This window comes from Athene cunicularia (assembly GCF_003259725.1).
Source record: "Athene cunicularia isolate RWA chromosome 13 unlocalized genomic scaffold, athCun1 chr13_part1, whole genome shotgun sequence".
NCBI lineage: Eukaryota > Metazoa > Chordata > Aves > Strigiformes > Strigidae > Athene > Athene cunicularia.
The window spans coordinates 16,208,759-16,234,068 of record NW_020799117.1 but is presented as its reverse complement, the minus strand read 5'-3'; the positions used below and the strand labels follow the sequence as shown (position 1 = coordinate 16,234,068).

At 38.2% G+C, this 25,310-nt stretch overlaps 1 protein-coding gene across 11 annotated transcripts in view; it reads right to left on the bottom strand.

The window, feature by feature from the left end:
• TENM2 (teneurin transmembrane protein 2) overlaps positions 1–25,310 on the bottom strand; it is a 727,803-nt gene that overhangs the window by 47,901 nt on the left and 654,592 nt on the right. For all 11 annotated transcript variants that reach the window (XM_026858437.1, XM_026858438.1, XM_026858439.1 and 8 more), the window contains one exon: positions 7,657–7,803. In XM_026858437.1, the coding sequence (XP_026714238.1) occupies positions 7,657–7,803 (147 nt within the window). The remainder of the gene's footprint in view (positions 1–7,656; positions 7,804–25,310) is intronic.

Sequence of the window (25,310 nt, the reverse complement as noted above, 5' to 3'; positions counted from 1 at the left end):
GGGGGGGGGAACAGCAGTTACTACGAACCCTGAGGGCAAAAGGGCCTTTGATCACTCTAAGGGCAAATTAGTTAATTTATCATGATCCGATTTTAATTATGTGTAGTATTAATATACCCAAGGTGAAAGAATTAGAGATGCTCTATCAGATTATCAAAAGAGTAGGCCTTCTCTCTGCCAACACAGGAATATTTTAATTGAGCTCTAAAACTTCATGCAGAACTGTTTCCACACACAGGCTATTCCACAGCCCAGTGTATCTTATCATCAGGAAGTTTTATCTAACATTTAAACCAAATTTTCACTTTTGTAGCCTGATCTAATTACTGGTAGCTATATTGGCATACGTCATTCAAATTAATTCCTCAGAATGTGCTAACAAGAAAGGAAATGCTTCTAATCCTCTTGCAGCCTGTTCCTCAATTAGCCAAACTGGAAAGCCTCTCTATAAACGGTCAGGATATCTATTACACCACTGGCTTTTATAACAAACTGTGAGCACAACAGAGTATTTGTGGAACCATAAACCTACACCAAAGCTGCCTTTCAGGAAAAGCTGGACTGTAAATCCCAAATTGTGGCAAAGTGGACTAAACCTGGTTTACGTGTAAGATGGGTGTGCCTTTCAATGCCCAAAAAACTCCCCAAGGAGGTTTTAAAGTACCCTGGAATATGACACTGGAAGAGCAACGGCCTCGTTTTCTTGCCCACTCACGGTCCCTGCAGTGCCCAGAGTTCTGGCAGTCAGGAAAACCCTCATCCCTAAGAGCACCAGGTGGAAGAAACTATTGCAGCTGCAGCTGCAGCTACACACTGAGGGCTCGGTGATCCTTCGGAACCTGTGAAAGCTCCGTCAAACCACACATCGCTTAGAGCAGAGCTGACCTAGAGGGCTCCAAGATGAAAACAACCTTGAAAAAAATGTTTGTTCGGTTCCAGTGTACCCATAGATACCTATGCAGCAACTGGTGGCTTTTTAAGCCACAGAATTTGCAGTCATTTATTTTCTTGCTTTTTCTTCTCCATGGGTTATAAGAGCACGTATTGTAGTAACATGTCCCGTGAGGGACAATGTAAGGATAAGCTGTCTAATGTGTGTAAAGGCGATTAGAGGCTGACATGAAGTTTTAACAAAATCACATACAAGCACACTCATTAGCTCTTGTCAAACTTACATAATGTCTAGTTCTGATACAGATTTTATACTTGAGCCTACATGACTCACTCTGGCCCCCATCCACAATAGATTTCAACTACTCATTACGTTTAATGTTCTAAAACTGACTATTGTACAGGCTCTGGGAAGGTATTTTCTGCACCAAGAGTATTCTGGGTATTTATATTGAGAACTTCATAAAATCTTTTGTCTGTGCTGAATTAGAGACCCCTGCTGAGGCAATGCTTGTTGAGGCAAGCTAAATTACATGATTTGCTTTTGTGCTGTGAAATACTTGTATTATCTTAAATGTCACGAGCCTGATGCAGTATCAAGTCACAGGATTTGTAATTTTCTAAAAGCAATTTTTTTCTAAATGTTTATTGCAGGAAGACACTTCTCTTTTCTTTCTATTTTCTTTCTGTCTAATTTCAGAGATGAGTTTTCTAAGACAACTCAAATAAACAACCTTTCAATCAGTCAAGTACACTGTACTGACAGTGAACTTCTCTAGAAATGTATTTTTCTTGTGAATTGAAGAAAATTCATACTGGAGCAGATAGCTGGTTTTCTCTCATTCATTATCTTTAATGTATTGTGCCAAACAGAATTACCGCCAACTGTACTTCTTGGCAGGGGTTACAGCTATATAGTAACAAACTGAAGGGCAAAATTTGCCTTCTGAGATATGCACAACTCTCTTTGGAAAGTCAAGTGGAAATAAATTAAAATGTATTTTAAAAAGAATGTCCCACTTTGCATAACAAACAAGGAATTCCTCATTCTGTTTAGCTTAGTATTCTATACTGCTATGGATTGCTTCCTTTCCTTCCCCACCCAATTTTAGTCCAGATAATTAAATTTTGAGGGGAAATGTGATCTGTGAAGTGATATAAAAGTGATTGCATTTAAGCTTTTTTTTTTTTTTTTTCTTTCAACCTGCTTGCACCTGTCCTCTCCATCCTGATCAAATCTGAAACAAACCAATTGAGCAAAATTTTGGTTATTTTCTGGTTTTCTTTCTCTGAGATTACATAATTTAACTGTTTTGTCAATAAAAATTATAAACATGAGTGGAGTAATTCTGAATGGATGCAAAAAGTAGGAGAAGAGAGAAAGAAGGAAAAGAAAAGCCTAGAAAGAGCAACCCCAGTGGGCAATACAGGCTCCCGCCAGACCTGCTTCTGCAGAGACCATAGTTTTTATGTAATATCTCACTCAAATTATCCCATCCAGTTGGGGACAAATTCCCCTCTAACATGAGTTTCTGGTATCAAATTATCAACATCTGACACCTAATGAAACTGTTCTTTAGAAAATAAATATGATTTTTGCTATGCATTACACTGTCCATTTTACTTGGTGGCGCTGTAAGGTATAAGGTGAAAACTAGTTAAACCTGCTCAATTTATTAAGACTTTTCCAAGATACTAAAAACATTTTTCAATTTAGGAACAAGCAAATTATTATAGAATAGTTATTGTAAAAAATGTACAATAGCCCTGTAGTGATTTCCTTGTGCAATATCTCAAAAGAAATATGAACTCAGAAAGTAATGTACCTTCTCACATTCCTCAAAATATCATTTCTAATCCCTTAATTTCCTAAAATAAATCCATGGTGAATTAAATGGGTTATACATGTCTACTGGGGGGATTATACACTGGAATCACAATTATAGGTCTTAAAATAAAGCTATTTCTAATCCTTCCAAAAGATGCTTAATAACTATTAGACTACTGAGGGACTGATTAAGGAAAGGGATTAGATTTAGAAGTGGCCACAGTGAGTAAATTATGAAATCCAAACATGTTTTGGAAAACAGAAGCATCTTCCAATTTAAAGATCTTAGAAGTGAGTCAATGCCAGAAACCTCTCACCTTTCAGTTAGGTTTACTCCTTAAAGATAAGTAAGTAAATAAACAGATAAATAAGAGACTTGCAAGTTTTTTCAGCAAAGTAGCCTATGCACCACAGTGACCCTAAACAGGTTCATAATTAAGACCCAGTTAAGCCCATATCTGGATTTGACATGTGATGGTAAGGACAAACACAGGTGAATTTCCCAGTGCTCCCTCGGATCACGCACAACTCTACTTGAACAGCCCTACGAGGAGAAAACAGCTTTGGACACTGTCTCCTCTCCCTGCTCTGGAATCCTGTTTTATTTATGTGAGTAATACACACTGACATCTCATTTAAAATGAAGATTTGTAAATCTCAGCAAGATAGGGACACATCTGCCTCTTCTAGGAATAAACCAACTAAAGGGCATTAATCTAAAATTGAAAGAAATTATTAAGTATAATCTTTCATTTTTCTCTTTTTGAACTATGGTATTGAGTTCACATTGTGGCAGATAATAAGACAAAACAGGACAAATGGGAATCCCTTTGGAGTCAGTGGTAATGCTCTTCCTGACATCCATGAAATAAAGACTTGGCCCAAGGCCTTTGAATCTGATTGTGAGATACAACTGCAATAAGAATGGCTGAACAGTGAAAGAGCTCCAAACTATGTTAAATCTGTTGCCACATGGGGAAGAATAGAAGACAGAAAATGATAGTTCCATTTCAGTGACACTCTGAAGCAACTACATTTTAACAATATGAATAGATGAACAGAAAGGAAGGAGGTTTCTCAAGTTCACTGATGACACCAAGTGTGTGGTGTGGTTGACAGGCTGCAGGGCAGGGATGTGCCACCCAGAGGGACCTGGACAGGCTGGAGAGGTGGGACCATGTGAACCTCATGAAGTTCAACACGGCCAAGTGCAAGGTCCTGCACATGGGTCGGGGCAATCCCAAGCACAAATCCAGGCTGGACGAGGAGTGGATTGAGAGCAGCCCCAAGGAGAAGGGCTTGAGGGTATTAGTGGGTGGGAAACTATGAGCCAGCAACGTGTACTCACAGCCCAGAAAGCCAACGGTGTGCTGGGCTGCACCCAGAGCAGTGTGGGCAGCAGGGCGAGGGAGGGGATTCTCCCCCTCTGCTCCGCTCTCGTGAGACCCCCCTGCAGGGCTGTGTCCAGCTCTGGGGGCACCAACAGCAGAAACACACGGACCTGCTGGAGTGGGGCCAGAGGAGGCCACGAGGATGCTCAGGGGCTGGAGCACCCCCCTGTGAGGACAGGCTGAGAGAGTTGGGGGGTTCAGCTGGAGAAGAGAAGGATCCAGGGAGACATTAGAGCTGCCTCCCAGGGCTGAAAGGGGCTGCAGGAAAGATAGGAGGGACTCTTGATCAGGGAGTGTGGGGATAGTGAGGGGTAATGGTTTTAAACTGAAAGGAGGAAGATTTAGATTAGAGAGAAGGAATAAATTCTTTGCTGTGAGGGTGGTGAGGCCCTGGCACAGGTTGCCCAGGGAAGCTGTGGCTGCCCCCTCCCTGGCAGGGTTCAAGGCCAGGTTGGACGGGGCTGTGAGCAACCTGGGCTGGTGGGAGGTGTCCCTGCCCTTGGCAAGGGGTGTAACTAGATGATCTTTAAGGACCCTTCTAACCTAAACCATTCTGTGATTCCATGATTCAGCTGTCCAGATAAGGACTTCATTTAGGCAAAAATTTGTATTTTTAGCTACCCTAGTGCCTTTTGAAAGAACAGCTTACATCTTCAGTACTACTCCAAAACCACTTGCTTATGTTAACAGAGCAACATTGGCAACTGAGCAGCAAGTGAGTCAATATTTTGCTGCAAATAATCTCAGCTGAGTTTCAAATGAAAAGTTATGGGAGAAGAGGTGATTTCTTCACCTTTCAATAATCTTGCACTTTATATGAAACTTGGGGTTCTGGTAACTAGCTGAATTTTTACCATTGATTCCCATAGTAGTTTTCAGCTTCATCTAATGAGAAAACAGAATTCTATCTGTTCCTTTATATGCACAGTGACAATTACACAAAGGTGCAGCTTGAAGCACATCCCTTCCTTCCTCTCCATTCCTGCACACTGCTGTGGTCTCCTCTGTGTTACATTAGTAAACATACAGGTTACAGGACATGTTCCTGGCCAGGTGTGTAATGAACCAGACACATAAAGAGTAGTAATACAGCTTAAAGCAAAGGCAGAATGGCACTCTAAGATACTAAGTGATTAACATTATATTCAGTTTTGAGTTTTGCTGTAGCTCTCGTTGACCGACAATGAGTCTGCCCTTACAGCACATACTGGAAAGGACCCCATGCCATCTCAAAGAAATCTGAAACTCAAAATATAATCAAACAAACTGAAACAGCAAAAATCCCCAATCCATGAGACAGAAGAGTGCTGCAGTGCCACACATCCTGTGGGTAAGTCTCAGCCTGCACCACCTGTGTCGTGTACAAAATACAGTATGGCTGAATTAAAGCATTTGTCTGCTTGGTTTTCCAGGTATAGCTTGCAAGTATGCAGAGAAACGGCAGGTGCTGAACATCATCTCAACTCCCTTATAGAAAAACTCTACAGAAACGTAATAAGGATGAGACTATCAGAGAGTAGTAATGACTGTCGGATTAAAGTCAGTTAAGGGTCAGAAAATGAGATTCATTGCTGCCCTCAGCATAAAATCCCCATGTGAAAGTATGTGGGTCAGATGGAGTTTTCAGGTTGTTTGGAGCTTGGAAGAGGCATAGATTTTCAAACTATCTGTACTCCCACAAGGAGCAATGAGCAGTAAGCTCTCCAGCCTCTGGAAAAAAATTACTTCGGTCTGCAAGCACTGAGAATGTCTGAAGAGTTCTCCCCCTAATCTTTCTAGCCTTCAGCTAGACCAAACAGTTTTCTTTCAGGTGTGACTATGGTAAACCAGAAGCCATGCACCTTGCATGGTAAGGCTGATTAATATTATATGTCTGTTGTATGGCATATTTATTCTATGTATTCTTTGACTTTGATGAACTATTTGCCTTCCATGAGCTAAGATCTAGAATTCTGCAGTTTTAAATTGGGATGAACAGCTGCATGGTCTCACTGGTCATTTTTAATCTGTTTGCCTATCTGTTTTACAAGTGCAGAATATTGTCTTGTATAGGTAAGTAAACATCTTATTCCAGTTTTTCTAGTAACATTTTCCAAACTATTTCCTTGTTTTGAGAAAAAGCTGATGACACATTCATTTTCAAATTTTTCCTTTATAATCTTCATCAAAGCCTGTAAAAACTGCAAACCTAAGCAGTTGTTCACCTTTTAGTTTCTTACACTGCATATGAACACAAGTTTACTGTATTTTGTTGCATAGTTAAAATGCCAACTAATGTAATTTGGCAGTTAGATTCTGCTTTTTACAATTCAGTAACAGCTACAAAGCAAGTTCCATTTTTCTGAAATTGAATCAGCTCTAGCACTTTTAAAATATTTCTGTAAACATGGATCACATGTGAAGCCAAGGAACTAACAGAGGATTTGCAGATTAAAACTAGTGGATGATAATTCAGATGTGGTTAATATCATGTATTCAAAACCAATATACCTGTTCCTCAGTTCGGGACTTACAAACAATTTCTACACCCTGAAATTTTATATAAAATGAAAGCACTCATCTTAATGGCAATTTTACCCTAGAAGCAGCCATTCAAATAAGCCAAATGGTTCTTTGCTGTTTTCGGAAATGCCACGAGTAAAACATTTATTAATCAGCAAATAACAGATGTGCGCTTTAGATTAATTATTGGCCAAAGAAAAGTGAAGGAGTCTCAAGGAAGAAAGCTGTGTCTGATGTTTGATTTTTAATGAAGATCAGAAGCACGTGAGAAAGAATCTGTGTGACTTACTAAAGACACTGTAATGAAAGGAATAAGAAAGCTACTTCAAATGAAGAAGATGGATTAAGCAACCTTGTTTAGAGAGCACAACTTCTCAGAATTGCTTTCAGCCCAGCATAGCCTAATACACCATGGAAGGCTCTACAGAATGAGATAAACTAAAGCCATCTTTGCAGGTAAATGCAAAACACAATTCTATACTTAATAGGCGTATGTCTGATAAAGGAGAGTGAAAATTAAACAGGGATGTCAGAGCCTTACTATATGTGACTGTTCAGTGCACCTCACTCAGCCCTTTAAAGTTTGGCATGTGAACTGCGCAAGCTACAACCACTTACACAAGTTGTGTACATGAGAGTAAGACCCTGGTCTCTGGCACAGAGCTGCAAAAATGTTGCTAAATATCCTGCTCAATCAGCTGCTATGCTTGTGCACCCTGGCACGGTAACTTGGTTTGCAATTCACATGCGCCAAGAGCCCACAGGAAGAAGTTCTGGTCTGCTGGGCCGTGCTCTCCACCGTGGGCTTCGGCAGGACGCGGGGTGGGACCGAGCCTGCCTGCCCGCTCCCGGCGCAGCGCCGTGGGTCACCGCGGCTCCGCGCGGGGCCACGGCTCGCTTGGTCTCATTTGTTTCAAAAGAAATGTAACAACAACACTTGACAACGATGACAGCTGAAGACTTTCTGAAGGAAAATGACTCAGGAAGAAAGCGTGTATAACCCTCTGTTCTTTAGGGACTGGGAATTGAAAGACTTTGGCTCACCTCCCTCATTATCCTTGTTATCGGCACAGGCGGTTTCCATGGCAACGTTGCATCCAGGCCCCCTCCAGCCGGTCTGGCAGACACACTGCCAGCTGTTCTGACCCAGCGTGCATCTCCCATTGCCATTGCACAAATCAGGGCAGCCATCTGGTTGAAGAAATGGAGAAGGTAAGTACAAGACACACTCATTCACACAGCCACTCAGACTTCTGACAGTATTACTGTGCAGACAAAAAGGCTCGTTCCTGCTGGTGGGACAAACACTCTCCTGGCCCAGAGCCACAGCCCTGGGGTGGAGAAGGAGGGTAAAGAAAGGGGGTACCTCAGAGAAATGGGGACTTAAGCCAAAAGGCAGGAGGAGTCCTACCATCAGCTGTAATACACGTTTTAAGAACTCTGTAAAGGTTTAGATCTTGACTGGATAAAAATTCTGCTGACAGAAGATCACAGCCTCTTATTTTTGCCACTCTGTGTGTGTGTATATACATATAGGAGTGAGAATGTCTTCTTCAACAAGCATGTCAATGGGCAGAGTGCCTTTTATATTGTGCATTACTTAATTCTCCAGAGCATCTCTAAACACAAAGTTTAAATAAACAGTTTTAAATAAACAGTTCTGAAAATATTTTCCTTTTTCAACAGTTATTTTAAAAGACCTACTTATTTAACACTGTTTACTTATATTATGATGTAACAGTTCATGCTTTCTGAGAGACATGTTAGAAGAGATATCCCACAAAAAATGTAAGTTTGGAATTGACTTGAATTGACTTACTGCATAGCAAGAGCTGAATTAGGAACAAAAATATTAATTAGCTAAGGAGCTTATATGTTCTAACAAAATGTCCATAGGTAATAGAAAACTGCTTTTTCCTGAAACTAAATGAGTCTCAGGAGGCACTATTGTTATCTTACTAAATATTATGAAAAAGGGTAAGAAAGCCAATTTCTAGCTTTGGTATATACAATCAAATCCATCAACATCCAATACACACAAGCATGTGTATTTGTCTGTGGAGGTGATAAAAGATTTGAGAGTCCTGCAGCAGACCCCTCACATCACCTTTTAATTGTTCTGAGCAGAAGGCTGTGTTGCCATACTGACAATAGGTGTCGTTGGGTCCCAATCATTCAAAACTGCTCTCGTTTGAGTTGGAAATACAGTCTAATCCTGCCATCTCTACAACCATCAGAGAACATGGAATAATCAATATCATTGCTGTTGGTCTTGGGCAGAAAGTTTAATCTCAAAACAGATCAGAAAGCTTCATGCTCTCTCATTTTCCCCTCCACCAGCAGTGATGGGTCACTGTAGGCATCAAGATCTGCAGGGACCTGCTGCAGCTCTCAGGTCTCACTCAGTGGCTGGGTTAGTCCTTTGCATTTGCCACCATAGCCCCAAGCTGTGACTATTAATTAAGTACTCCACTCCCTTCCCCAGGCATTTTAAGAGCACCAAAGAACTAATGGGCACCCTACCAGAGTGTGGATAGTCTTTTCACCAGCTGTGAGTGAGGAAGACAGCTGTGGAAAATATCCTGAAAGCAAATAAAAATGTTTTCTTTGCCTGTGCAGCACTGGAGAAAGACTAAGATGACAGTATGTCACATTTGTGCCCCTTGGCCTCTGCAGGTGACCAGGAATTGGAGCAACTGTCAAACTAGCACAGCTTTCCAGCTAGTGCTGAAAGGCTGAAGAGCCTTCCAGAAATCACTAATTTAGATTGTGATTTTATAAATCTGTTCAGAAAGCCACAGCTCTGAGTTTTCATCTCTTCCTACTCCTCCCAGCTGCCTTTCTGTAGACAGGTGATGTTAGAGAAAAGTTCCTCTGACCCCATACTGGTTTTCACACTGCTGCAGGAGTTTCCCATGCAGGGAAGCAGGCTGCTGTGTATCCCTTGTACTCATGCAACTGGATTCACAATGTGTAAGCATCCACTTTTACTTTTCCTTGTTGGGTTGTTACCTGATACATTCATAGGACCAAACAGCCCACAGCTACATTAATTTCTGGTGTAGTTCTGAAAGTTTCCTGTATTATTATTTTTTTTTTTAAAATGAATCCTGGGCCTGTGAAAGGTGCTGAACTGAGAACTCTGAGACCTCAGCTGTCCCACAGAAAAGGTTCTTTATAGATAACGGCAACCAACATTTCTGTGCATTGTCCTACCAAGGTGCCCAAACCTCAATCCTTCCTAGCACTGACACAGCAGCTTGATCTCCACCAAAGCTCTGTGGACTAAGAAACCAGACCTCTGTGAATAGGGCTAAGTCCATTCAGTTAATTTTACACAGAAAGCTATCAGCAGATAGAAACAAGTCCTAGAAGCTTTATTTCAATAGTGTTGTGTATTAAAAACATACAGTGCCCCTTTCACTTAAATGTAAGGTTATTTTGGCATTACATATCTTAATTATTAAAATTGCCCTTACTTTTGCGGCACAGGTAATATATTTTCAAGGCATTTATTTTATCTCTTTCATTTGTCAGTTTGTTTGAATGACCAAAGTGATAATGTTTGAGGGAAGGCATCATACTGTAGGACAAATTATTTGTTTTAAATGAAAAACAAATAGTAACTGTGAATATACACACATGGTTGGCTTTATACTGAGGCACTGAAGAGAATTAAATCACTGAAGCAGTTTGCTTTGCAGCATATGAGCAAGATGAAAACATGAACAGTAGGAAGCTAGCAAAATATCTGAAAAGTTTTACGTGCAGCTGGGGATTAATGGACATGATCTTTGCGTTTAGCTTAAAGAGAGAAGCCAGCATCACCGGTATAGACATGATGTTGCTAGGAAACACTGTGCTACCTCTATAGAGTTTATTTAACTGTGGCCTTCCAAAGACAGACTTTGTGTTTCAATAACATAAATATCAGAAGGAAGAGAGAAAACCAGCAGTAGACTACAGTAAGATCCAAGTACTTTCAGAATAATGTCTTCCTTTAAAGATCTATTAAATTAATGATGTATTACCTTCCAAAACAGGAAGTGAACATTAATAGACAACTGCTTAGATATTTTGCATGGTGATGTGTGTTTCTGTGCATGCATGCGTGCATATATGCATTTCTGTTTATGCCTTTCTTCAAGCAAATACTTAATAGCATCATAGTCTGTTAGACCAAAGTTTGTTCTAATAGACTGTTGACCAACTAGACAACAGAGCTCCATCATGATCTATTAATAACATTTGCTTTTTAAAAAGTTTATATTTAGGCAGTGCACTGAATATCTCCATTTAAATCTTCCTACATATGCTTGTGTGCAATGATTAGTACCAATGAACATCCTCTGCACACACAGCATTTGCATGTGACCAATGGGCCTTGATGTCCTTCAGCGGGTTTTGACAGTCGACAAGGTCACCAAGTGCCTAACTGAGGAGCCTTCCGAGTCTCAGCAAAAGCGCAGTGCTCACAGCTGGACATCTGGTCTTTGCTGGAAACGCACATTGTATGAAGCATATCCTAACACTAAGTGCTTGCTTTCATTCTGCAGTCCTAGCTCACACCAAGCACTGTATTACCTCCTGGCTGTCTTATGAACTCACTCAGAGTAAGGTAGTCAAAGAGAGTAAGGTAGTCACAGAGGGAAGGGCTATCAACACCTGACCTTAAGAAGTAATCTGCCATGGTATGAAGCTCTCAGTCACAGCACAGAAAAGGGCCCTTCATGCTAAGCAGACAGGTTGCTATTCCTGGCGCGTAGAGAAATTCAACTCATCTTTTCTACTACAGTATGCTTTAATGGAAAATGTCAAAAAGCTAGGTTAAAAAAGAAGAAAGTGCTTGTTTAAAGTGCTAGATCGACAACCTATTTATTCACAGAACAGGAAGAGTACAAGCAACAGCAGTTCAAGTGTCTCACACTTTCTAGCAATGTCTGCACAGGCTGCTGCTGCTAGAGGTAAAACACTAATGCAGCTTCCCTTCTCTTTCAGTCTCCAACTTTCCTGTGGAACTGGGAACTTTAATACAGGTACATATGCATTAACAACTAAAAGAGCAAGAAAGATTTCAGTACTTCTGACAACGTAGCATCAGTAACCTATGACTAGCATTGCGAGGGATCATCTGAGTCAGAGGTGGTTTCAAAATCAAAATACTAAAATTCATTCCTCTCCATACCAGACAGAGAAAATGCCCAGCATTCATATAAAGTGAATGCCAGAAGGCAGTGGTAAAGAAAAAGGAGAAAATAAAGGTATTATACCTCTGGATCTAACAGAGAACTATGTAAACTGGTGTTTTGTACATATGAGATCCCAAAATGCTCTTTAGCATTCTCATTGAGCAGAACAATCTCTATAATCTTGCTGTTCTTGAACACTAAGGATAGTGTTTAATGCCTGAATTTATTTCCTCTGGTAGGTTTTTTTTTTTCCAACTACCCAACTAAATTGGAGTAACAGAACAAATTCATTAACAGATTTCATCGTGTTTCTTGCTTCTCTTTGTTCAACCAGGTTGTTACATTCTTAATATGCTCATAGTTTAAAAAGCCCATTTCTTGTCAAGTTAATCTCATACCACATCTACAGTGGTAAGTAGCATGAGAACACTGACTCTCATGGATCACAACAAGGGCTTGAAGACATCTCTGAAGTTCTACAGTTTGGTAATATGTTTGTAGAGCTCCACATTGCCATAGTCCATGATGGGGCCTAGAAGATGCTATAACAATAGAAATTGAAGTGGTTTTCACAGCAACAACAGAAAAATAAACAGTGAGTCTAGAAAACAACATACATTGGTGTTATCAAGGTCATTATGAGCAAAATTAAGCCTACTGCTTCCTCCAGGCCTATGTAAACTTTATCTATTTCTGTAGTTTCATTTTTTCATAACTTATGGGAGACTTATGAAAAGAGGAATTTAACAAGAAAGTCTGCAGAATCATTATGAATAGTAAACAAAATCAATATAGACAGTGCTTGTTTCTAAGAAAGTGATAGTGCTGGATATATTTATAAGAGACTATAAGAGAATACTCATAGGTTTCCTTTACAATGAAATTATTCTGAGACTAAATTCTAAGGCGATTAATTCATTTTTGAACTCAGCAAATTAATTTCCAGTATCTAGCCAGTACATCAAAAATTCTAATCCCATTTTGGGTAAAGTCTGCTCAGAGTTCCTTTTCATTCCACTGTTAATCACATACTCCAGGTATACAAATACATACGTACTCAGCTACATATTTGCCTTTGCATAAACTACTTTAAAACGCCCAAACAAACATTTTAAGTAAAATATAAAGACACACTGTCCAATTAATTTGTGGTTTCAGTCTAAACCTTAATAATCAACAGAAATCCCACTTATGGTGAGGCCAGTCATTCTGAAAAAGAAGGAAGGGAAAGGGCAGCCAGTGAAAGAGAAGTTAGAGAAATTTTGTTCTTTTAAAAGATTTCACACTTTGAAGGAATAGATAGCCTCTTAGAATAATTAAAGGAAAAAGGGGAATAGGAGAGATGGAGGCAAAAAAGTAAAATCTCTCTAGGTGATATCTCATAACCACTTAAGGTGATATCTCATAACCACTTAGAGAAGCATACAATGTTTTTAGCCTCTACTCAGTTTGTACATGGAAAATTAGATGTAAATCAAGAGGTTACACCTTCCGAGTCCTTCTGATCCAAAGCTGTCTATCAGCCACCATGCTCTAAACTCCTCCAAACAATATCTTCAAGGAGATAAAATGGGTTCCCAGCACCTCTCCCCATTTCATGCACATGTAGTGCAGCTACAGTCTAGAATATAGTACCTCTTGTTTATCTTTTTGCCTAACTTCATTTTACACATCCTTATTCAAAGCCTGCTGGCAGTCAGTGGAGTCTTTTCATTGACTCGAATTGATGCTGGACCAGGTGGTCCTGTGGGTGAAGATGCTCTGCAATAAAGAGTATGTTGTACAGCACAGTGTTTTTATGCTCACAGGATACACATGAGTTTCAAGGGGAACATTTAAATTACATTTAAATCCTCCTCTTCTCATTACAGCTGTTAACTACAGAACTGTAGCAAACAGAAGTAGCCTGACATATGATGGTACCTACAGATTATAGAGAAATGACACAATAGCAGTAATCATAATAGCCTGTTTAATTTGGATTTTAGAGGATAATCACTGTTTTCATATTTTCCGTTCATTTCTTTAGTGAGCTGCTGGTATGCCTACGGTTATCTAGCAAATAATAAATGAGGTACATAGAACGAGGTACCTAGCAACATTGAAAATAAAATTATGCTTTTAATTTGCTATTGTTATTTTTTAATCCTTCAATTCCCAAGTCTGCAGGGCTTAGTTAAAGCCAAAGAAAGGGCATACAAATAAAAATAACACATAGTATTAAGGTAGACACACACAAGTTATTTTCTACAGAGTAATATTTCAACTAAAATAAACTCAGACCCAAAACATGTAACTAAACAAATGTTGATACAATATAGTATTGGTTGTGTGGGAGATGAGGCCCCTTTGAGTAAGTTTGGGCAGTTCCAGTACAGGCTAGAGAGCCATGCAGAAGCACTAGCTCAGGTCTTCAAAGCAGAATAGTCACACAAATTGTCAAGAATTAACCCAGCCTTTCTGTGTAATAAAAAGCCCGATTTCACTGCCCAAGTACCACAACAGTGCTGCTTCTGTTTCCAGAGGGTGCTTACACAGAGCAGGAGCTTCCTCATGGCACTGAAGCTTTGTCACCAAGATGCTCTGACTGGCTTCCTTGTTTTTTCTATTTTTATTTTTTAGAGAAAATATTTTTTAAAAAATTACCCAATACCTTAAATATTTCTTTGAGCTAGATATCAAACAAAGCAATGTATAGAATAAATAACTATTTGCAGATGTGTTGGGGGAGATGAATACATGCCAGTGTCAAAACTAATGAATGGGCCAGCTACAATTTTATTTATTGAACAGGCTGAAAAAAAATTGAAAGGCCAAGAAGTAAAAAAATCCTGAATTCCTCCACTATAATACCTTATGTGCAGGCAGACAATTATGAATGTTAAGTAAGGTTCCTTAAATTGCCCGGGATATGGATGTCATAACAGCATTTCCTTCTAAATTCAATCTATTATAAATCTATGCAATTTCAGTCTTTCACATGTAGCTTTCCAAAGTAGAAAAATGAGAGGAAAACATGTGTGACTTTAGAAGAGAAGTAAGCCCCACACAAAGGGGAACTGCTGGTATTAAAAAGGAAGTCACAAGAAGCATCACTTGAATATTTCTGAAGAAAAAAAATATTTTAAAAGATACAGATTAAAAAAAAAAAAAAAAGACACAGGAAAGCTTATGTTGCAATACAGGTCACGAAAATTTGAGATTGAAAAAAAACCCCACGAGTGTCAGAGCATCATGCCTTGTTAACAAGAGATTATTCCCAGCAGTACATTCTGTTTTCTCCAACTTCATTGTAAGCAACTCAAGCATATTGGCTCCATTACTTTCTTGTGGGGAGACACCCTTGAGGTCTCCCTCCTGTACACAACCAACACAGTTCTCTAACTATCACCAGCTTTTGGTGTGACCCCCCTTCAAGCTGCCAACAGCTGGGCAGAGAAAAGAGGGTGACAGTTTGTGCTGCACTGCCCTGACACTTGAGGCACCGAAACAGAACAATAATCAGAGAATCCATGTCTGCTCAGAAGGTTGAGACTACACAAAGAGCTTCAGGTGAGTCCAAGAATTTGGGCTATTTTTATATACAAAAGACAGTTTCAGGAAGGAAGGCAGACTGCATTGTTGGGAAGTTCAGTCACAGGACTGAAAAGCTTCTGCAATGCTAAGAGACCAAATGCTTTGCTGTAGCCCATGAGGCCAGATCCAGCCCTGCAAATGTAGGATCTCCATGATATTTTGCCACCACACAGCCCCCAGTCACTCACAGACTGCAGGCAGGGGTAAGGGATGGTACGAGTGCGGTGCGTGGGCAGGGTGCTGTCCGCATGCCCCCATATTGCTAAACTTAACACAAAAACAAAGCACATCCTGCACAGAAACCAACTCCCTGCACGGTGGCTTTATCAATGATTGGGTGACGATGGTTTTGGACATGTGCCAGCATAAGCCAAGTAGTTATACAAAACATACAGACGTAAGTAAAGACACTGCTGCAGCCCAAAAGCTACAGCATAGCTACATAATTTCTTCTATAGGCCAAACAGATTATTTGCTGAGATTTTGAGCAAGAGCTAATATTTGATCCTAGCAGCACATTTGAGTTACACAGTGTACTCTTTTCAAACAAGACTCATACTCAACTCATATTCATATACTCAATAAAAAGATACATAAAAGATGCAGTAAAATTTGTATTTAAGATACCTGGTTCTTTCAAATTAATCTTACTGTAACAAAATCCATTTAGAAAATCATTCCAGGTGAAATTGCATTCATAAAACCAGTACCACAACCATAATCTTTTATTGTATTAATGTTTCTGATATCAGATACAAGGGCTGGCATCATCCTTTGTAACACGTAATATCGTTTCTCAGAAAGAAGACTTCTCAAGTTGGATTTATCTCTAAAATAACATCGACATAAATAGTTTAGTGGCAGTGTAATGATAAAGTGACCTATCAGAGGATGTGTAAATTCAGTCAACTGAAGAGTAACAAGCAAAACATTGACCTCATATTTAAAAGAATATATAACCTAATTACAATGTAGTAACTAAAATCCCTACATTAATCACAGTGTTATGGCAGGCAGTTTCAGTCATTCGTTCATAAAAATTACGATTCACACAGTAATTGCTACTCAACCTCCTTGCACACAATGCAATTTGCTTTTTTATTACATTAAAAATGTGGCAGTCATAGCTTTTCAAAAATATGCATTTGAACTTTTTTGAATAAATGTTTTTGGTATACTTTTTGATACACTTATTAACTACAAAGCTTCAAGAATTTCACATATGCTGATGCACAAAGGTGTGTCACATTTCCATACTTTTTACCCATTCCACCCTCTCAGTGTCACAGGGAGATAGAAAGAGGGAAAACCCCAATGTAATTCTTATGCTAAGTGGTATCTGTATCTGGCAAAAGGATATCTGATACTGTGCTGTCAAATCCCAGACATTAGATTTCAAAAGCTCAGTTTCATTTGGCTAACTGAAGTTTATAAAATTTGACATGGCCTAATTTTACCTTGTTTCAGACAAAAAACAACGCAAAGCCCTAATTTTACAGCTAAGACAATGTATGAACTCAGAATCATACCCAACTTACTGAAGTACCTGTAGTATTCTATTCTAACTTCAGAGGAAAGCATGAAGTCATGTGGTTTTAAAGTTTTTTCTAGTTTCATGTTCCTTTATGCAGTTTCATACAGAACCCAGATAACAAAGGGTGCTACTACTCCATCCCACACTCCCAGGCAGACTAAGCTTGCTGGTGGAGATGGCATAGTGCCATGCTTATCCAAAGTTGAACCTAATTTAACAATGTGAATGCAGCCTGTATAAAACTAGAGGTAAGCTCTATCCTTCACCTGCTCAGATCTGAACTTCTAAAACCCCTATATACATCAAGTTGCCACAAAGACAGGCCCTAATTTCAAATATTTATGATCTAAGATTCTGCTGATATAAAACATACAAGATCAGACTTGAAAAGGGCAGAATTGCTTGTTGCTACTAAGGTTTTGTCTTGTAGTATGGATACTACCAGATCTCTCATTTGATTGAAAACCCTCAAGTGAGGCAGATGTACTTTTTCTCTATGAATGCCCCGATGGGTTGGCTGAGGAGACTACATTGTCACTGGCTAGCTTTTCTCAAGATACAAATGCCACTCAGCATTTCTTCTACTTTAAATTTTAAAGGAAAATCACAGTCTCTAGGCTTTACTACTCAGAAAATATTTTTAAGCAACATCATTTGTTGCAACAAAGTTTGAGTGCAGAGGCAGAGAAGGTAAACACCAAGCCAAATTAAATCAGACATTTTCTGGTAAACTCAGTGGGTAGATACATTACATCTACCACATTAAAGTAATTCTTTAGGACTTATGGAGACCTAAAACTAATCTACAAACAGGATATTTGTAATTAAGCATGAAACACGAAACACTGTTCTCTGCTGTGCTCACTATCTATATGAATCTAAGTCTCTAAATCAGATTTGGTAACAATAAAATTATTCCTAGCATTTTGAGAATGATGGCCTAACACAAAACAAATATGAAGCAGGCTTTCAAATTCCAGACTCTGCAGAAGCAACACACAGACAGAAATAGGTAGAAGAACAAAATCACCAGCAGGTATGGTGTGTGGAACATGAAAGGTGACACTACAGACAAGGCCTTGGCATTAGCCCTGTCAAACATAAGGTATAATGCAAATGCTGAAAAGTTTATCTGTCTGAGAGAAACTGACACTCTGTAATGTAAAATTAACAAATCTGAAGTAGCTAGACTTCTTGGGGTCACATCCTTCTTCACTGACCAGACTGACTCTTCATCCTTCTCAGTTGTATCAGCTGAGGACCAGGACATAATTCAACAGAATTACATGGATTTCAATCAGGTACTGTACAGCCTCAAGGTTCATGGTGGTTTGCTGTACCTGGGCCATTCATACAACACTTAAAGTTAATACAGTGTTTGTTCTCCAGAAAAACATTGGTTTTCTCTGGTTTCTAAAAATTAACTGCCTACCAAGCATCCTGAAAACCCTTGGATTATAAACTGTTGCTGGTGGTTTTACAGCCCTTCCTTCCTCCTGAAGGGGTCATGGATAACTAGTGCTTCTGCTGTCTGAAAGGCAAGGAATCACTTGGAAATGAAGAGTTCCCTTCATCAGACTGCCATGAGCCTGCATTCCATAAAGAAGCAACCCTTGGATGTATCCATTCTAGCCAAATATCACTAGCATCACATCTTCCATTTCCAAACCTTCTTATAAAGTTCTACTAAAAGTGAACTAACATTCTAGACCTAGTGCAATTTGGGACTTCTGGGGAAAAGACTCACAGTTCTGTTTAGTCCTTAACTTCAAAACACTTTTGTTCACTTCACAAATCCTCCACATAAGGCATACAGGAGTAATGAATTCTTTCACTCCATAAATAAGATTTTATTTTTTTTTTTAAATAATGTATTACCCACTTCTGCTCCACATACATTGCATTTCTTTGACCATAGCTCCTTTAATACACAAACAGCTCTACAAAGCAGAGTTTAAGCCAACCAGAGCACTCTAGTAAGCTAAGCCAGCATTTACAGTGCCCAGACAGAACCATTTCCCTTATGCCAGTACTACTTAACAATAGTTTAGAACAGTATTTCTAATCCTATTCGAATTCAGGGATGTGAGGGAATGGGATGTGTGCACACACACATGTGTACACAAGTAGGGTAGTGGAGTGAGAACAAGCAGACATTATTTACTACTTATGTTGCTCAATACGCTATAGAAGATGCTTAGCTAGGGCGTGGAGTGGTGAGTAACAGCCTATCCAATGTACAGTAAAAAGGGTTGTGGGAAGTCTGCCTTAAGAACTATGGTCCTGAGTCTGTCTGACCTCATAACTAACCCTGCTTTAAGGAAGAAGCTAGACTAGATGGCCTCCTGACATCCCTTCCAAAATGAATTATCTATGATCCCTTCAGTTTTAGAGCTTTATAATTCATAATTCTCAGGGCAGGGAATCCCAGTTTTCTCAGGCAGTGTTAAAATATAATTACTTGCTATTCATCAGATATTAATGCCTGCACAGAATTTATAATTTAGCAATTAACTTTCAGATATGCAAATGCAGATCTTGTATAAGTGTGCAGGTTATCTCTAGCAGAAGAATAAATATGAGTCTTAACATAAGTACATATTTTCCTCCACTACTGTGTAACAGATGAGTGTGCTCTATGAGCATCTATCAAATTTGGTACAGAAATTTGGAATCCCTTCAGGAAGGAAAGTACTACACAGGCAGATGTATTATATTTTGCAACTCATCTTCTTAAAGTATTAATTACATGGATTCCAATAAATGGCTGCACACTTCATGGTTTCAGGCTAGGGACTCCAAACGTTTCAGCTGTCCCAAAGGAAAATCAAAAGAAAGACTGATGAAAAAAATGTTTGTAAGAAGCACTGTGGGATAGTTTGGAATGAAAAAAGCCTTGATATCATACACTAAATGCTTCTCATACCCTTCCTAGACTGCAATAATCCTAAATCTCCATGACAGTAAAATAAGATTAGAAGTGACAAAAAATAATGGATATTTGAATATTAAAATAAATATATTTCACCGGTTTGTTAAAGCTAGAATTTAGGAGTTTCAGTATGTACAAATGTAAAGGATGAAATAATGCCCAAGACATAGGAGCAGTATTCTGCCACATAGGTAATGTATGTAAAACAAATTAAAATACATAAACAATGCATTCTGAGTTATGTGAGTGTTTGTGTATGCTAAGCTGTTTGGCAGGTGTAGAAGAGAAGATGGATATTTCACTACATGAAATATATTTTATAAACATGCCTTTAATTCTGAAGTTCTAGGCATCTACCCTGCATCCCTTTTCAATATATATAAAACCATGAATATCATGCAATTTTCCAATTTTTACATCTACCAACCACACAAACAATGAATAAAAGCTACAGAAATAAAAATGTTTTCACAAATAAAGTGGTTTTAATCCTGCAAGCACAGACAAAGCGTAGGATAGCTCTCATTTTTTTTGTTCTTGCTTTATTTGCCTAAGTGGTGAAGGAAAAAACATTATCATTCTTCAAACACATCCTTGATATTTAAATATGAAATAAATCTGGTAAACTGATATTGATCTACCAAGGAGATCATCTGCATGATTTCACCCCCAAGAAAGCCAAGAGTATTTAATCTGCACTTGGACAAAATCTAAAAGGAAGAACTCTTCAAGCTCTGCTTGCTTTACATTAAAGCTATGTACTACCAGGCAACTGTTAGCCCTGCTCCTCCCCTAGCCTCACCAGATGTGACCTTCATTATCAGGAACAAATACTTAAGTCTTTCTGCTTATAGAGTTTCTTTTCCATTTTTTCTGTAGAAGCCATCAGAAGCACCGTCTAGGCTTTTAACTTCATTAACGTGTATCTATATTTGACACTTTTAAGTCATGCTAGGCCAGGCAGGATGTTACGGCACTGTTTGCTTGGAGCACTTCTCTTGGGAAGAGAAACACAGAATCTAACCGAGTTGGAGATGCAGCCAAGAAATCTAGAGATCCCTCCACCTCAGCTGCAATAGGACTGGATGATCAATACATTAGATGAATACACTTTATTCACTGATTCATGTCAGGTGAAAAGGTGCACAACTACATATTGTCATGATATTTGCTTTACCTTTCTGTTTTCTACCCAGGTTATTAATTATCTCAGAAAAGTTCAAGCAAAAATTATGAGAACATGAAACTGCTCTGAAGACTAGCAGCATTATTTACCCTCAGTGTTCAAATAAAATTATAACTTAGGTTACCATACTCTGCCTGTTTCCCATAATTTCAAAAGGGTATAGTATCACTTTTCATTTCTTATACATAGCCAAACTGTTACCACATTCTAAGGAACATGTTAGAAACAAATATTAATTAAGCTTTCCCTTAGACAATGACAATTTGTTGTCCTTTCCCACTGCGTAGCAAGATTTCATCGGTTCTCAGCAGAAAGCGTGAAGTAGTGCCCTAACTCAAACTGCAGAGGACTTCCCCAATACTCCACTCTCTATTCCACGACTAGCTCACGAAAGAACACCTTGCAACATCAAATGTTAGTTGAAGGTTTCTCACCTGAGGATTGATGCAGTTTGACTCTATTGAGTTTATGAGATCTCCACGGGTCTTAATCAAGCAAAGTGAACTTTGGAACGGCTTTAGGTTTCAGAGTAAATACGTATGTGGGAATATGTTTAATCAGGCATAGTGCATATCCAATTTACTGTAATAACTTCTGTAATTGGTTAGGAAGTTTTTGCAAAAATCCTTTTTAACTGGGTATCACTCACTGGAAAAACTATCCTGCAATTTAATAGCAGCCTTTCTCCTCAAGGTACAAATCAGTAAACTGAAGAACCTTTAAGTGCATTTTCAAGCATACATACCTGCTTCTCATTCTGAATGAAACCACTTGCTAATTTTAATTATTTCCTAACCTGGAATGATGTTACCTAATTCAAGTACAGGATCAGTAGTGGTAGCCCTGCGAAAGTTTGCTTTTAACAAACCTGTAACTTTTAATCATAGGACAAAAAAATAGAAGCAGTGCTAAAAAGAACAGACATCTTCCTTTTCACTTCACTGTCATTTGTTCACATTTGAATGACATTTCACCTCCCATTTTATAACATCTTTATCTCAAGCAATAAAATACTGAAAATAAATAATTAAGATCTAGGGGCATATTTGCAAATAACTTTCAAGAAAGCTCCCATTTAATATTGATAGGAACATTCACCTTAAGAAATCAGGTACATTATACATACTTTGGCAGAAATGTTTAAAAATACAGTGTTTAATCTCAGAAATGCTGAAAAAAATTGTTAGTATAGTAGGGGAAACCACAACTATAAAGGTTCAATAAACAGATGCAGTCTTAAAGGGAAGGCAAATATGTCAAATTACCCCAATTCTGCTGTATCAATATTTCCCTTTACAAAGCATCTCATACTTAAAATTTTCCATGCAGTAACACTTTTAAATTAGGTAATAAGGATTTTAGGAATTTCATGGTAAGTAGAAATATAAATACTGGTCAATAAAGACAGACTTACCAAATTCCCTGTGTATGGGAGATTGAAAGATTAATAGGAATGAGGAAATCATTGGGTTTTAATAAGCACTGTCTGCTTTTTTATTTTAACAAAATTTCATGTGGTATTTCAGGAGACACTTCAGTGTATCCACAAAGTTTTCTATCTGAAAGATATTTCATAATTAATTAATTAGTCTGTCGATGAAGTATGTGAGTTACTGTTTGAAATTAACAGGGGCTTGAGCAATTTTGATTCACTTTTTTCTTCAGCATATAAGCAATCAAAACTGTTATCTGTTATAGAATATATAACAAAAGGTTCCAATGAAAAATCATAAAACTGATAATCTCTACAGACCCCTCTGGATCTGAATTAAGGAAGCTGCAACTGCAAGCTAATGCTTAGGCATCTACTTAGATTTTTTTCATTTCCCCTTCAGCCTTCTAGCTGCATATGTAAGAGTAACACAGTATATACATTGTTTAGGCTTCTGGTTCATAACCACCTCTGTAGAGGAATAATGCAGAAACAATAAGTGCAGATCTGTTTACACAGGCTTAACATCTTCTATAGTGTAACACTCAGAATTTCCTTCAAGCAACTGTTGCCCTCTCAGCCTTCACAAAGTGACCTTGACTCTAATAACCTGTTCTCTAAATATGGAAGGCTTTCTCTGTTCCAAATCAATATTTCTGACTTATTTGGGGGAAAAAAAAGGTTCAAACATTCACAGGACACAATGAAGATATATATGGATTGGCTTCATGATAAAGAATCAATTAATAACGATCCAAGGGAGGCAGTAAGCAAAAGCAATTTTACCCCTAGTTTCCAGAGAAGCCAACAAAAAGATGAATTGGATCTAAAAATCTGTGTCACTATACCTCCCTCACCCCCATTCAACTATCTATTAACAATGCTGGATGGTGAGCAATGTCAGCTTTCATTTCGTAGTCCTAACAAACTCCTTTGCAGTGATTTTCTGTCCTACATCTAAAGCATCTTCTCTCTCTCTCTCTTTTTTTTTTTTTTTTTTAAACAAGGCACATTGCTATTACTTTTCCTGTACTGTTATCAAATTACTCTGAAAAAAAAACAAACGTAAGGAGTAGAATTAGTCGAAATCTCTTAACATTTTAACAAATTCATATTATGCTTTCAATTTTCAGTAGTAAATAACGATCCATGGCTTCCTGCTTTCAGTAGTACTTTTCTTGTTCAAATGCAAGTGATTTTGCAATTTAAAAGAAAATTGGGTAGAGGGAAAGAAACACCCAACTTTTTCTATAACTGCTTAACTCTGGACACACTATCTTCCATTGTAAACCCATATGATATAATGCTAATTCCTCTTAATTTCAAAGAGAAGTAATCTGTAACCCAGCATATACATATTTTGCCTTGCTTCATTAAATGGAAAGCAAAGAAGTCAGATCAATTTATATTTAAAATGTGCTGAAAAGTGGATGGCAACATGTTACGTTAGGAACTGAGTTCTACTCTGGTATTCACAGTGGTTAACACAAAAAGTCAGTTCTCTCATCTGTACTTCTGGGACATTTAGGGGTTTGTGTTTGTGCATGCTGAACTTACAAAAATATCTTCAGTGCTATCCTTAAGTAAACTCACTCCACAAGAAGCTCAGCAATCTCTTCTGATTCCAAACAACTGGAAAATCACAGTAGTTATAGCAATGTTAATGTTAAGATCAATAAATTGCCATATTCTAGATAAACATGTTCCTAAGTGTCCTAAACTGATCCTTTTTTGTTGTTGTTGTTAATTTGTTCTTTTGGAACAGTAGCATTTCTCAGTAACATTTCTAGCCTAAAATCACAACCTAGTAATATTTTTCACTACAAAATGATTTAGTTTTTAATTAAAAAGAATGGGGTTTAATCATTATTACATCCTCATCCTTTTTTTTTTTTTTTTTTTTTAATAACAAAGCTATTATCACTAGTATTTCTCTTTAGAACAGGGACTGCATCTTGATGCAGTGGCTCTTAAGCTCAGTTGTTCAGTGCTCTGAAAAACTGACTATTTGAAGACAAATTAAAACATATGTGGTCTAGATGCATTATGAATCTTACTCATTTATCATATTCATGAATAACTTTACTCTTTTAACATGTATCTAAAAAAATCTTATCTGCAATTTTATAATTAACTGGAATGAATACAGAAGAGATTCATCTTTATATGGGTTTCTGTAAAAATATGCTAAAATGTTAAAAGTGTATATACTTTTTAATTATATGAAAGATTAACTATCAGCTCATGCAGTTCAGTCTACCCTGATCACTCCAGAACATTTAAGAATAAATACTTATCCTTTCCTTGCAGCTATTTTGGATGGTATCTTATTTTATAGCATTTTAAAAGCAGGCCAGAGTCTACCAATGCTGAGTTGATTAACCTGCTCTGTGCTGGACTGTTAAAAACTGTGAATGGGATTAGGAAAAAGCAATAAAACCTGACACTGATTGGCGGTTTGTCAAATTTATGGCTCCTTATTTACAGAATTCAGGAAACCCACACCTTTTTAAAAGGCATTGTACAACAGAGAAAATACAAATGAGTTGGGTAGGACTTAGATGCCATTATGCAAACCATGTTTGAAAGAATGCAGAAACTGTTTTACACTGAACATCTGGGCCTCACTGCATGGCTCCCAATAACCAATGAGACAGGACAAGAAAAGGCAACAAATCCCAGATGTTAGACATCAGTCATGGGCCATAGAACTGGCAGATTACAGTAAGGCAGGAGTAAAAGTATCTTTTAAGTTTAGTATAATGAGAGGGAGGAAAGCTTTACATGAATAAGCAGACAGCCATGTCTACTCTGCCTCAATTTTCATTAGGGATAACGTTATGATCCAT